This window comes from Pseudonaja textilis, chromosome 2 (assembly GCF_049901715.1).
Source record: "Pseudonaja textilis isolate UNSWEBS1 chromosome 2, rPseTex1.2, whole genome shotgun sequence".
In the NCBI taxonomy this organism is placed as follows: domain Eukaryota; kingdom Metazoa; phylum Chordata; class Lepidosauria; order Squamata; family Elapidae; genus Pseudonaja; species Pseudonaja textilis.
The window spans coordinates 57,075,563-57,090,259 of NC_141991.1; the positions used below are offsets into that span (position 1 = coordinate 57,075,563).

Sequence of the window (14,697 nt, forward strand, 5' to 3'; positions counted from 1 at the left end):
ATGCTGGTGCGGTTGGCCCTGGATTCCTCCTAATGAACGGCAATGCTAGACCTCATGTGGCTGGAGTGTGTCAGCAGTTCCTGCAAGACGAAGGCATTGATGCTATGGACTGGCCTGCCTGTTCCTCAGACCTGAATCCAATTGAGCACACCTGGGACATGTCTCACTCCATCCACCAATGCCACGTTGCACCAGACTGTCCAAGAGTTGGGGGATGCTTTAGTCCAAGTGTGGGAGGAGATCCCTTGAGAGACCATCTGCCACCTCATCAGGAGCATGCCCAGGCATTGTAGGGAGGTCATACCAGCACATGGAGGCCACACACACTATTGAGCCTCATTTTGACTTGTTTTAAGGACATTACATCAAAGTTGGATCCGCCTGTAGTGTTTTTTCCACTTTTTGAGTGTAACTCCAAATCCAGACCTCCATGGGTTGCTAAATTTGATTTCCATTGATAATTTTTGTGTGATTTTGTAGTCAGCACATTCAACTATGTCATGAACAAAGTATTTAATAAGAATATTTCATTCATTCAGATCTAGGTTGTCTTATTTTTGTGTTCCCTTTATTTTTTTGAGCAGTGTAGCAGTAGCATCATGGACAATAGTCATTGATTTCTGTCAGATTAACTAAGCTAGTCCCATTGCTTAGTCCCATGTAACACTTCACATAATGGTGTTATCAGCCAACTCTAAAGCTTCTAATTTGTGACTTAATATTTTGCATTTTATTTACGATTGTAAATTTGATGGTTTACAGTAGCATTTGGGACACTTAGAATTCAGGTGGGTTCTTGCTTTAATCTTATTAAAATGTCAAATCCAAAACTTATGAAACTATCCAGATGTTTGTGTCCTTGAAAGAAAAATGGAGCAAGACCTGCTGATTAAACCAGTGAAGATGAAAATTTGATGCATCAAAGTGGTTCTGTGTTGCATAGTTTTCCACAATGAAACTATCCTTTTTTTATTCCATTCTGTTACCTTTCTAGCTTATTTTATACCATTGTGTTACCTTTCTAGCTTATTACAGAGTTTGGGTGCTAAGCTGTATAATATGTATGTTTGAAAAGTTGAGACAGTAACTTAGATACAAGACGTAAAAATCAGATGAAGTGGGAGAACAACAGAACACAGTTTATTTACATTTTAAGTGTCATCAAGTCTTTCAAGAATAAGAAAAAACAATTCTGTTTTCAAGTTTCAACTCTGTTCTATACATGTTACCATTGTCTCTACTAAAAACATTTTGTTATAAAGTTAAAAAAAAGCTTTAGTTTGTCATAACGAACTGCATATTTAAATATTCCTACAGAAACCAGATAACAATCTCACCAAGGGTTCTTAAATGATGACACAACTTATATTGGCCTTCACTAATGGGCAACCTAATGGACAGTTGACAGGTGCTATTTGTAGGTTATGTCCAATGACATCAAAGTATTCATGAGTCTAAACTTGTTCAGTCTCTGCACATTCCAAGAAATACACATTTTGCCTCACAGAAACTTCATATATTTCCAATTTTTGTTGCTCAAATGCACCTGCAACTCAGTTGTGTGCTTTGGGATTGTTCATTTCTTCTCTCCCAAGATCAAAATAATACTTCAATTGTTCTCAAATGAGCTCTAGGTTCATTTGCCAGGCTTTGTTTCTTTGCCCCATTATCTTTCGCCCTGCATCTTTGGAAAAAGGTGCATATATATATATATATAAGCATTAAAATTAGCAAACACATATACTTCAGGGTACTCTGTTGTTAAATTTATACACTGTCTGATTCCCAGCCACTGCAGATGGCCTATCCAATGGCAAGTGTGTATTTTTAAGGTGCCACCAAACACTTTATTCTCATCAATGAACACAATTAGATATTGTGGAAGAAACTAGGGTATTTTATAAATTCTATTTCATGATTTTTTAAAAACCTTTATCCAGGAACGAAAAGAAAATAAAATTTTAAGGAAAGTTACGTGTTACAGGAAGCAGTATTGACCTATGGTGCTTATTAAAAATACCAATATTTGAAGCCTAGATTTCATTGAACAGATTGTCAAGCCATTTTGCTTGATGAGAATGAATGTTAGCTGTCTCACTGTATTTAAAAGATAACTCCATAATCAATATCTCCCCTCTTAAGCAAAATAAAGCGTACCCGCAATACACATTATCCAAAGAAATAACTACGTTCAAATAACACACATCTACACTTTCCCAGCTATGGAGAAAATCATATACACATAATTCACAAGGATACTTCAGTCTTACAAGACAAAGTTTCTCCCAATTGCTTAAGAATTAGCAGAAGTAATAACTACACAGTTGGTCACAACGAGGTGAATGTCTTTCAGTCACATTCCATATGAAGAGAGCTGGAAAGCTTTCATTAGCTCTGTTCCTCAGAGTTCGATTTAATTAATAATTATTTCTCCAGAATTCGCTCAAATTTAGGGTTAATAAATGAAAAGCCAGCAAATGCAGACTGATCCATAGAATCTATTAGGTTTTTGTCACTGTGCGATAATCGAGGTTTCTCACTCAAAAACTCTCTGTCAAAGTTGTTATAGTCACTTGCTGATTTCTGTAAAGAAGAACAGAAGCAATTGAAAGAGCTGAAATGACCCACATTGCCAAAGTTGTTAGGCAGGGCCTCCAATCCATGGCGTGTCAATTGCTGATGGTCTTTCTGCCCTCTCAGAACAACTCTGGCCGAATTGCTGAGTGGCCATGAACAATTTTACTCAACCTATTTTACAGACTCTTCTTTGGGGAAGCTGTGACAAGAAAAATGGGTAGGCCAGGAATGTTTGAAGAACTGATTACAAGAATTGTAATTGAACTGATTGCATGAACTGGTGCCTAATTATGTGACAAATATATAGCTCAGAACTTGATTATTTACTGGAATTCACATTGTTCATGATATTTTATACTTTTTTAAATGCTGGACATATTTCAAACTTAAAATTAGCATTTTTAAAAGAAAAATATGCAAATTAAATACTGATATACTACAGGTAAATAAAGGTAATTCTCAACTTAGGAGTGGTCTCTTAAAGACCATTCAAAATTACAATAGTTTTGAAAAAAGGCCTTGAATTTATGACTGCCACATTACCTCCACAGTCACATAATTACATTTCAGGCATTTGTATTTATAACCAGTTACAGCATCCCGTGGTCACAAGATCATGTCTGTGCTATTTTCTGTCAAAAAAATGCCTATTCAATAAACTGAATTTAGATCTATAACCTCATGATTTGCTTAAAAGTTATGGTGAGTTGCTTAACAACCATCATAAAAAGGATCATAAAATCAAGTCTAATTATGTGGTGACTCAACTTACAACTGCAATGACTTATGATCAAAATTCCAGGGTCAATTGTGGCCATAAGTCAAGAGCTACCTGTATATGCACAAGTGAGATGGAAACAAAAAAAAAATGTACTCGTTCCACTAAAGGGATTCCATGTATTGTGCCTTTAGATCTTGCTTCAATGGGCAGAAAACAAAGGATCCATACTTTTGAGTGTGTGGAATAGATGTTAAGGCTACATACCACTTTTGGTTTGAAAGGAGGTTCCATCTCTCTCTTTTCCAGTGTTGTCCAATTAATTGCTTTGAAGAAATGGTGATCTCTGATGTTTCCAGTTATTCCCAATCGCTTTGTTGGATCTCTTTCAAATAGCTACAAAATATGAAAATATTCTTCATTTGGTTACTGAGTCAAACTGTACTTTTGAAAAAAAGAATATGTTTTTAATAGCTATTTTGACCAAGAGCAGAGAATCTGTGTCCTTCCAGAACTTGCCAAATTCAGCATCCCTCATTATGCTGGCTGCCAGTTCTGGGAATTATAGTTTAGGGATTTCACATGCAACTTGATCCAGGCCTCCCAAGGCCTCATCAGACAAAGTACCCTGTGCTTTGCTTTTCACCTCACTAGGCCCCACAACCTTGGGCCTCCACCCCATGTCATGCCTTGGTCCATAGGGCCACATACAATGGATTCTGTACTTTCAATAAAGGGTTTGTAATACTGGCTATCTAACATGGGGTTTTTTGTATTTTAAAATTGTCTTTTTCAAATGTATTGCGAATAATTTGACATAAGCCTTAATCTTCGAGAAAAGCCTCCCTTTTAGAAACCAAGATGGGCAGAAAAACCCTTGATACATTGTAGATAACATATTTTTATTTTCAGTTGTTGTCAAGCCTCCATGAACAAAACCATTTTTTAATCCAGCATTGGAAAGTGCTGAGAATGTATTTTAGCCATACCCATCTTGATGTTTTTCTTTTGCGAATGTTTCTTTTACTTTTATTCAGAATACAATGCTTTTTTCAATCCTAATTGATCACATATTATTAATTATTCTGACATAACTGAACTTTTCCTTACCTAATCAAAATGTTCTTTAGTACTTTTTTATTATGCAAAACTATAAAAGGCAAGGTGTGATTTCTCCCTTTGTTCTTTCTCATGAAATCAATAACATAGAAAAACCTTATGTCAGCTGGTGCTCCATTCAAAATCCAAGAAAGAAATACTTAGACTCTTTTAATCAGAGAAAAGATATCTTTTACTGGAAATCAAGTGGTAGCAACAAAAGAATTCTGAATCTGAGAAAATGGTGATGAGGCTTCTGTCCGTTGACCTTGACATAGTTTGATAAAGGGTTGCAGCTGCGCATAGCATAGGATAGAAACCTAAGTAAGAATGTACCCCCCCCCACCAGCTTATACAGTGCTGGTTTGTAACACCTCCAGCTCACTTCCCATAACCATTCCCCCCTCCTCCCCCCGTTACTTATGACAGCCGAAAGATGCAAAGCAAAGGGAGAAAAATCTTGAAGGCTGACACCTTTTTAATAGAAACATTTAAATTAAATCATAAATCAAATGATATTCCTTGTCTCTGTGTCATAATTGGAGTCTAGAACTTATCTAGAAGCCATATTTAGCCATCAGTCCTCCCTCCAAAATGGCACCCACTTCTGTCCTTGAAGTGGATGCCATTTTGGAGGGAGGACTGTTCAAGGACAGCTTCCATATAGGAAGGCCTTGTGGCAGATCAGCCACTTCTTTCCCAATCTCTGAGATCACTTTGAAAAAGAGAAGTGGCTGATCTGCCATGCAGTCTTCCTTTACAGTGGTTAGTTATGCTGTGCTGTCCTGGAAGAAATGCCATTTTGGAAGCTGCTGCAATTCTTACAATTTGAGAATTGCAGCCACTCTCCAAATGCCATCCACTTCAAGGAAGGCTGCATAGTGGATCAGCCACTTTTCCTTCCCAAAAGTAATCTTCTGAAAAGATAAGTGAAGCAAGGTGTGATGGGGTGAAGAGGGAGACAAGGCCCAAGGGAATGGGATCTAGTGGGGTGGGAAGCAGGCCCAAGGCTTTGGGGACTGAGTCAGGTGGAAGATAGCCCCAAAGGACCCAGCAAGGTGAGATGGAGAAGAGAAGGTGGGAGCAGCTGCAGTGTTCCTGTGATTGGTTGTCAGCGCCCAAAACTGCGGGGGCAGTCCTAATTTCAGGCACAGGTCATAAGTTCCATCATTCAGTGCTGTTATAATTTCAAACAGCTACTGAACAAATTTTTGCACTACGTGTAAGAATTTACAGACAGAAATAGATTGATCTATGCATCTATCATATGGACATGTCTGTTTGCCAAACAACTTTTCATTGCAGAACTGCATATAATTGTACAATAAGCAGAAGCAACAACCAAGACTTCAATCCTATACTTGACTTTGTTTCATACACATAAATACCATTTGGACAGGAGGAAGGATAACTTAATTTTTTGTCTGTAAAATTACCAGCTATTTTAGTATACTAGATTGTTAAATTCTAATACTCCTAATATTTTTCATTTTTCTATATAGGAAGCACATATTACGCTTAGCCAATGTATACCTTTTCCAGAATATCCTTGGATTCCTTGGTAATCCAACGAGGGTAATGAGGAGTATCTACTCGTATTGATTCAAATAATTCATCTTCATCATCACCATGGAAAGGAGATTGTCCAATCAGCATTTCATACAACAGAACTCCAAATGACCACCAGTCTACAGAAAATGTATATTTCAGGCCTTGCAAGATCTGTAGCAAATGTAAGAAAAGACACAAACATGAAATGCAGCCAAAGGCCTCATATATGTATATTTGCATGTGGTTTCCCCCTCCATAATAGAAGGATCAGCAATAGTAGGACCATCCTCTGATGTGATAACTGAATTAAAATGTAACCAACATTCTAAAAACACACTACAGCAATATTTGGACTCTTTCCCTTCTCTTGAATAAAAAAGTCCTAAGCATTTTGGTTCTCTTTTAATTGAAGTCTATAGTTATACTTAGATTCTGATTAACCGAGGCTAATTGTAGCTGCAACACAGTGAATAAAACTGACTTATTTCAATAAACTGATTTCAAAATAAAATATTATTCGACTCAAATGTAATGCTCGTCATTCAGCAACTGATTTCCCTGTCACTTTGCCAAAAACAAATAGGGATAGAAATATGGATCTAAGACTTTATAAAAACAGATCATATTTATTATAACTGAATACAACTGTAAATATTTTCAAAGCAGATATTGTTTCATGCTTGGTGACCATAAAAATGTAAACACTCTGCAGCTTGCACCTACATCTGGAGTAGAAGTCATATATAATACCATATCCATGCAGAGAAAGATTTCTAAGTACTAAAATGAGAACATGCGCATGCCTTACTTCAGGGGCTATATAATCTGGAGTACCACAGAATGTTGTTGCCTTGTTTTCTCCAAATACATTTTCTTTACACATCCCAAAGTCAGCTATTTTGATATGGCCTTCTTTATCAAGCATCACATTGTCTAATTTGAGATCCCTGTATGAAAAAAAAATCCATCAAAGAATTGAAATAATAAATATTTGCTTAAAATATCCATCTTACATAACCTACCTACTTAAAACAGCTTCCAGACAACCTATACCTCTGTAGCACCCTCATGCCATCAAAATTTGTCAGAAAAATACCTTAATTTCAGAAGTATTCCCTCTCTTAGTATCTTGAAAACAAGCTAATCCTAAAGAACTGAAAAATATTGGCCCTGTCACTTCTGGAGATATTACCAGGGGTGGGATTCTACCAGTTCACATCTATTCACTAGAACCATCTGCTAACATTCTAAGCAGTCTGGAGAACTGGTTGTTAGAAGAAATTACTGGCCTAATCCTGTAAGGAAGGCAGGAAGGAAACATTCTGGTGTTGCTTACAGAAATGCCTCTTTGTTAACCCTTATTACATTCTTGGCAGGACAAGACTTCCTATCTCAGGAACTTCTCTGGAGTTTTTTCCCCTCCTTTGCTGGTACTTTGCTTGTGTGGAGTGACCATTCAAAGTTACAATGGCACTGAAAAAAGTGACTTATGACCATTTTTCACACTTATGACTGTTGCAGCATCCCCACAGTCATGAGAGGCCAGGCGAGGACATGTGTGTCTTGATGTGAGTGATATTGAGTTGGCTACGCCCAGCCAATAACATGACCACCAAGCCATGTCCACCCAGTCACATGACCACCAAGCCACGCCCACCACCTAAGCCATGCCCATAGAACCGGTTGTTAAAAAATTTGAATCCCACCCCTGGATATTACCATCTTGTAAAAATCCAAAGGATTTTGGCTCTTCAAATTCCAAATTCTGCCAATCCAGACTTAAAACCTGAACTCAGCAGCCATTTTCCTGATAGAATAACTAGAGGTTCTCAATCTCAAAATCTCAAACCTTGCAGCAAGATTTCTCTGATTAAGTCAGGTTGAGAGCAAAGCTGCTTTCTAGATTTACAGTATAAACTGAAATTGTGCTTTTGAGAGGTCAGTCCAATTTAATATAAGCTGTAATGTGAACCATCTCCTTTGCCATTCTACAGTCTTGGGGCTAAGTGCCTGGCAATTAAGAATGTGAAACAAAGACTCTTTTATATAATGGAAATAATAGCTTTATCCATCTTGACAATGATATAAATGTAAGAAAATAATTACAGATTGTTCTCAAGGGTTTCTGAGTTGCCCTTTTTAACACCTCTGGAATAGAATCAAAATTTTAACAGCAAACAATTCCTTGTGACATGTATCACATTGTATTAATCACAGATCCCACCAATTCCTCAGTAAGGCATAGTGGTTAAAATATTTTATGAGACTCCTGTTAAGATTAACAAATAACTCACCTATAAATAATGCCTTTACTGTGAAGAAACTCCAAGCCACACACTATTTCAGCACCATAAAACCTGAAATCAAGCAAAAACATTCTCAAACAATGTAAAGTATTAGTATATTGCCTTAATAATTGGCAATATAATTATATTTATATAATATAATTATATTTATATAATATTAATTATATAATATAATTATATTATATTATATTATATTATATCATAACATATCAATCACTTAATAGTCCAGGAATGCTTCAATCAACCTAAGTGTTCTGCCTGTGTCTAAAGTAATATGGTAGCAGCCCAGATTTGATTTGGGGTTTTTACTTAGAATCATAATGTATTTAAGTAAACCTCATTATTAAGTAAAATCTTCCCTATTACTAACTTCTTTGTAAGCTTTACTGGCAGTTTAAAAAGCCCTAATTGTGGACAAGTTTGACAAAAAGAATGGAACAATTTACAAATGTGTTAATGGATTAGATTAGAACTGGCAATGCTGCAGAGAGAGAAACAAAGCCTGCATTATAATGAATAGGTCTGATTAATGTTGTGGGATTCAGGAATGTTAGCCTAGAGACTTTGTGAAAATCTAAAAAGTTTGCTAGAACTGTGGGTAATATTTTAAACCTTTCTTTAAATAATCCTGCTTCTAATAAGTTTCTGAGAGCAAAAGCACTTCCTTCCTCTATTATGCAGAGAACTTAATAGCCAAATTGAAAGATCTCATAACAATCTTTCCTTTTATTAAATTTTATGTAATCGTTATATGTAAAACCCTGCAGCTTATATTAGCAGTGAAGGTGCAACTTGAGGAAAGTTTCTGCCACATTTTTTTTCTTAGACTTATACGTCCTACACCTTTTCCTTACAATAATAACCCCGGGAAGTAGGTTGGGCTGAGTCATCAGGCAGCTTTCATGGCTAAATGTGGACTTGGCCCGAATCTACCTACTAGCCCAATACCTTAACCCCTACTCCATGCTAGTTTTTTCTGCCCAAGTTAATAAGTATATCTTCTCTCCTTTGCAGAAGTTCCAGCCCAACACGTCTGGAGGGTAATAGATGGGAATTGCTGCCCTGCTTAGTGCGCTTTAGAAACATTATGAGCAGACAATTCTAACACTTTTGGAGCTCCTTCAAATAAATCCACTGGCCCTTCCAAAGCACATTTGCTTGCATAGCATTTCAGCCTACACTTAGGTGCTTAGCTACGGGGAGAATATCTACATCTCTTATTCTCAGGAAGACTGAAGAAGAGGTGGCTGTGAATGATGCTCTCTTTCAGTCGACCTGAGTATTAAGTAACCAGGCCATTCGATGAAGAAACAAGTGCTTCTCAGCAGCATGTAAGAATATCTATGAGATGGGTGAAGGGATTCTTGGGCAGAGAAAACACCAAAGGGGTTTGTCTGGAAGTTGAACCATGGCAACTGGACTTATTTGCTTGTTAGTTTGGGAGTAAGACTAAGTCCTTTTGCCATGACTCAACTTCCAGGCAACTCTACCTGGATGACTGAGAATATTTATCGACATATTTTGGGAGGAAACCCTGAAGTTGGTGTGGAAACACCCCTAAGAATTTTAGGAATTAGTACATTCCAATGACTTTTCTGTGTATTCAGATTCACCTTAACCAACTTGTTCAGATTGAAAAAGCAGAGAAGCAGCGAAATGTCTCAAACCAACAAGAAAATAAGTCCAGTTGCCATGATTCCAGATAATTCTACTTGGACAACTGAGAATCTTCATTGACAGCAAAAGGTTTTTGTTCATTCAGGCACTTACATTTTTTTTTAAAATGAAAAGATTTTACAATTCTGGTTTCTGCCTAATTTAGGTAACTTTCCATTTTATTAGTTTATTATATACATTACTTTGTTCTCAGGATATGAAAAAGATATAAACATTTTAGGTAAATCAATATTCCGCATGCCAAATTCTTTTTGATATGCTCCACTACCTCACACAAATATACAAATATGTCAAAATATGAGAATGCATTGTTGGAACAACTTACACTAAGGGCTTTATTTGTATAAATTATGCTCCAATGACTCGAGATAATGTCCTGTTATAGTAAAACTATTTAAATTGACAAAGACTTATAGCAATTATTGTGATCATTTTTTTTGAATATTTAAGTTTCTGACAAAGGAAATGTTGTGCTGATTTTGCAAAGATACACAACTTCTCTCAAATTTTACTTTATTCTTTATCTCAAGTACTTCCCCTTTCACCTTCTACTTTCTCTACAGAAGGAGTTTGCAACTGCACCCAGAGATATCAGATGTTTCCAACCACATCAGATGTTCCGCAACCTAGTGCCTTTCATTTTATGAGTGGGGTGGAACCTTTAAAATAGTTTATCCATGTAAAAATCCTTCCTTAAGCCAGTCTGGCTTGCCTTTAGTGGCCCTGATGTGAAGCTTTCCAGCCCTGCTGGGCCTCTCATTTCCAGCCTAGCACATCAGGAGGAAACTAGCTGGAAAAAGCTGCCCTGCTTTGTGTGCCTTGAAAATACCTCCTTAAAGAAACCTTGTGGACTGGCAGCCAATATTGGAAATAGTTTTTAGAGGGATGATGCTGTACCCTTCCCCATCCCCAAGGGCTTTAGTTGTCTTCCCCAGCTTCCTCTCCCTTATTGACCTTTCCTGAAAGTAAAGAGGCAAAGGCTCTCATTTTGGCCAGGCATGACTTTGTCTAATGTGGCAATTGCTCTCTCCAAAAGATTATTTGCTGATTCTGTCCCATTAAGCTCACACAATATCATTTCCTGTTGGTACACACTAAGTCTGACATTTTTCTGGGTCACCTGCAAGGGTGAGGAATTTTGCAATAGTTCTGCTATTTCAGGCTATTCCAGTCATTGGTTACGGGGAAGAGAAGTTGAGCCCTCAGGCACCCCAATGGGAGAAGGTATCTGCAGCAGAGAGTCAGATAACATCATTATGTTGATGATAATCAGCTTGTCTTTGTAAAGGAAAGACAAGGAAATCTTGATTTTGTGCCAGAAATCTGTCAGCATCCAGATGGGGAAAAAAGAACTTCCTTGTCCAGCATCTTAACTGCTATACCAATCTGGCTCTCTACCTGACAGACCTGCTTTCCAGGCCTCAAATAAGTAGCTCGGTAATTAATACTCTGCTTAAGGTAAAATAAGTCCACAGCCTCCCAGAATCCATACTTAAGTACAAATGTCCTAATTTTTTTAAAAATTGGGTAATTCAAAGGGTTTGATCTTTCTAATACTATTTCTACAATTCTGGGCTACTCTTCATGATGAGGTATCGCTCTTTCCATCTCTTATATATGCCCTTCTTTCCCTTAGATTTTCACTATGCATTAAAATCAAAATATTGATTTTTTTTGTTAGTTTTTATCTTGCTTTTAAATATTTTTAGCAAAGATAAGATATAGATATGTATGTGTGTGTGTGTGTGTGTGTGTGTGTGTGTGTGTGTGTGTGTGTAATTATTTCATTATTTTCCCCCTCCTGTTACTGTTACAAATTTTTTGATTAATCTTCTAAAGAATATAGTTGTCAACAAGTCAAGACATGAATGTCCTCGAAAGACCAGGCTTGATAGAGCATTAGGTTAATTAACATCTCCCATTTACTTCTGGTAAGCATCATGTGTAGCTTTTTGATTTAACAGGCAATGACAGAATTTTTTTAAAACAATTCTCCAGTATTGTAACCAGACACTACAATACCATACTGCCAAAATAATTCATTGGGATTCCTAAGAAGCTGTTGATTTGTTTAATATATTGCTGTAATTTTTCTCCCTTTATATTACTTCTGTATTTTTTAATTTATTATTTTATTACTGGTGTTTCTATGCCACTCTAATCCACTCTAATCCAGAACAAAACTGAGCAGAGTGCACTGAGCATATGAAACTCTTTTTCCTTTATTTCTGTCACCCATGACCCTAGAGTACAGCTGCAATAGCCACTACTTGCTGTCCTTGCTTCATTTAAGCGACTATTTTAATTATCACAAAATGGAAAAAAGTAGCTGCCTAGATGATTTTTATGATAATTATATGTTACTTCTAGGATTAGAAGCAGCATGTCTCTCAACACCAACTTCTGAAGAATATGAGCTTTTCATAATAATGGTATTGTGAAGGATATGTCTATGCCTAGATTATGAAGAACCATCTGATTTGTCACTATGACAGCTGAATGCTAGATCAGTCATTGTTCTGATCCCAAAAAAATCTTTGAGATTAATAGACTATATTATTTTATATAGGTATAAAAAGTTGTTGTTGTTAGTTGTGAAGTTGTGTCTGACCCATCCCGACCCCATGGATAACGTTCCTCCAGGCCTTCCTGTCCTCTACCATTCCCCGGAGTTCATTTAAGCTCATGCCTACTGCTTCAGTCATTCCATCTAGCCACCTCTGCTGTCCCCTTTTTCCTTTGCCCTCAATTGTTCCCAGCATTAGGCTCTTCTCCAATGAGTCCTTCCTTCTCATTAGGTGGCAAAGTATTTGAGTTTCATCTTCAGGATCTGGCCTTCTAAAGCACAGTCAGGGTATAATTAATTTTCTCCTTCATACATCTTAAATACTTGAGATTGTATATTTCTTAAAACTGCCTTCAAATCCAAAACTCCATATTATGCTATTAGAACTTACGTAGCTCTGAAAAGATCGAAACGACCTTTGTCCTGTATGTGGAACATTAGATCTCCACCATTGAGGAACTCCATAACAAAGAACAAATGTTCCTATTTACAAATAAGAGAAGAAAATATTAGTCCTCTCACAGAACTGCAGCTGCAGCATGAACATAGTTTTTCAAATGAGCCCAATCAGATATGGTGAAAATATCTTGCTGAAAATCTTTACAGTAGTGACACTAAAACAAAAACAAAGAATGTGAAGGCACGGTCTCCACTAATTTGTGTAACTCAGAACAGTTAACAGCAACTCGAAACAAAAGTTTTGAGACATGGAATTCCAAGCAAAGGAGCTGTAATTCTCACTACCCAAATTCCTTGGAGAGAACACCATTAGTATTCAGACTGAGGGACGTGGCCTGAGAATATTTTGCCCAAAGACACTGAAACCTGGTTTGAGATCTAAGCTATTTATGCATGAAGATAATGTGCCACCATTTAGCTTTATATTGTGATTATTCAAAGTTATGAATACTAATAGAGTTCCTGCTGAAAATGCATGATTGAGGACAAAACAAAAATTTAAGTTGACATTATCTATTTATAATTATACATAATTAAAACAAATATAAATATGATTACATCCCAATCATATATTTAATTTTCCCTTTGTGTTACTTTAAAATACACAATTCAACAAAAATGTATGTGAGTCTCTGGATGCCACACTTAAAACCTTTACAGGGTGCATGTTCTTCCAGGGGGTCTTAAATTCTGCATTTCTGTCTTAACTAAATTCTACTATTCATCAAATAAGCCTCCAATACATTGTCAGTATCTATCATATCAAAAAAGATAATTGAATGTTGCACTATACCTTAGTCTGAAAAGTGCAATAAAGATGTGTAAGAAATGGATTTTCCCACGCAAGTGCTAAGACCCGCTTTTCCACCATGGTACACTCCACATCATCATCAATAAGTACCACGTCTTTTTTCAAAGCTTTTACTGCAAAGAATTCATTCTTCCCCTTAAGCTCAGCCAGTAGCACCTGTGAAGTGAAAGATAGATAGAATGTAGTTAGATGTTGGAACTTTTCCAAATGTTAAATTCCTGAAATTGTCTTTTTGTTACACTGCTGGGATTATCCAGTCCTTGAGTAATCGGTAATTGTACTTATGTCACTAACTAGGTGGCAACCTCAAAATGATTCTCCCTGATTTCAGAAAGCTAAACAGGATGTCCAATTAGAGATTCCCAATAAATCTAGGGCTGTAGAATAGACTGAGAATTGGAAAAAAAATGAGATAAGGCAATTATCACATGTGTGTGTCTTTATCTGGAGTTAAGCTCCATTGAAATATTCTTTATTTTTATGAAGTCTATTGACTCTGTCTGTCCGGTCCCAACAACTAGGGACAAGTTGTCAAAAATCCCCTGGCCCTGTGAGGCTTATGGACAAGATGACAGGCATTCTAGGTGGTTTCCTGCAATGTTTTAGAATACCTCCCAACCCCAGTAGCAAGCTCAGTTTCTTCTGCCAAATTCTTGCACATCCAAAAATAATAAAACAATATAACAACAGTATAAGTAGTTTATTTATAGGAGATCTTAAATACTTAAATGAATAAAGACATTTTAGCAAGCCTCAAAATGGCAGAATGTGTGTTTAGGCTTTATTTCTAAGAAAACTACATTTCAAAGCAACGCTACAGAAAAGGACTCCTTGCTAGCTGATATGTTAAAGAAGCAGAATTTTCCCAGATATGTGAAGTGCTATCAAACTGGACAAAAGTAATGAAATGGAAGAGTTTTATACATTTGTAATT

General features: G+C 36.6%; 1 protein-coding gene across 1 annotated transcript in view; it reads right to left on the reverse strand.

The window, feature by feature from the left end:
- Window positions 1-1,118: 1,118 nt before the first annotated feature.
- PRKCD (protein kinase C delta) overlaps window positions 1,119-14,697 on the reverse strand; it is a 63,595-nt gene continuing 50,016 nt past the window's right edge. The window contains exons 12-18 of the mRNA XM_026724708.2: window positions 13,746-13,919; window positions 12,885-12,976; window positions 8,239-8,301; window positions 6,753-6,891; window positions 5,927-6,115; window positions 3,563-3,691; window positions 1,119-2,583 (exon numbers count right to left, since the gene is read on the reverse strand). Coding sequence (XP_026580493.1) covers window positions 2,425-2,583; window positions 3,563-3,691; window positions 5,927-6,115; window positions 6,753-6,891; window positions 8,239-8,301; window positions 12,885-12,976; window positions 13,746-13,919 — 945 coding nt within the window. The 3' untranslated portion in view covers window positions 1,119-2,424. The remainder of the gene's footprint in view (window positions 2,584-3,562; window positions 3,692-5,926; window positions 6,116-6,752; window positions 6,892-8,238; window positions 8,302-12,884; window positions 12,977-13,745; window positions 13,920-14,697) is intronic.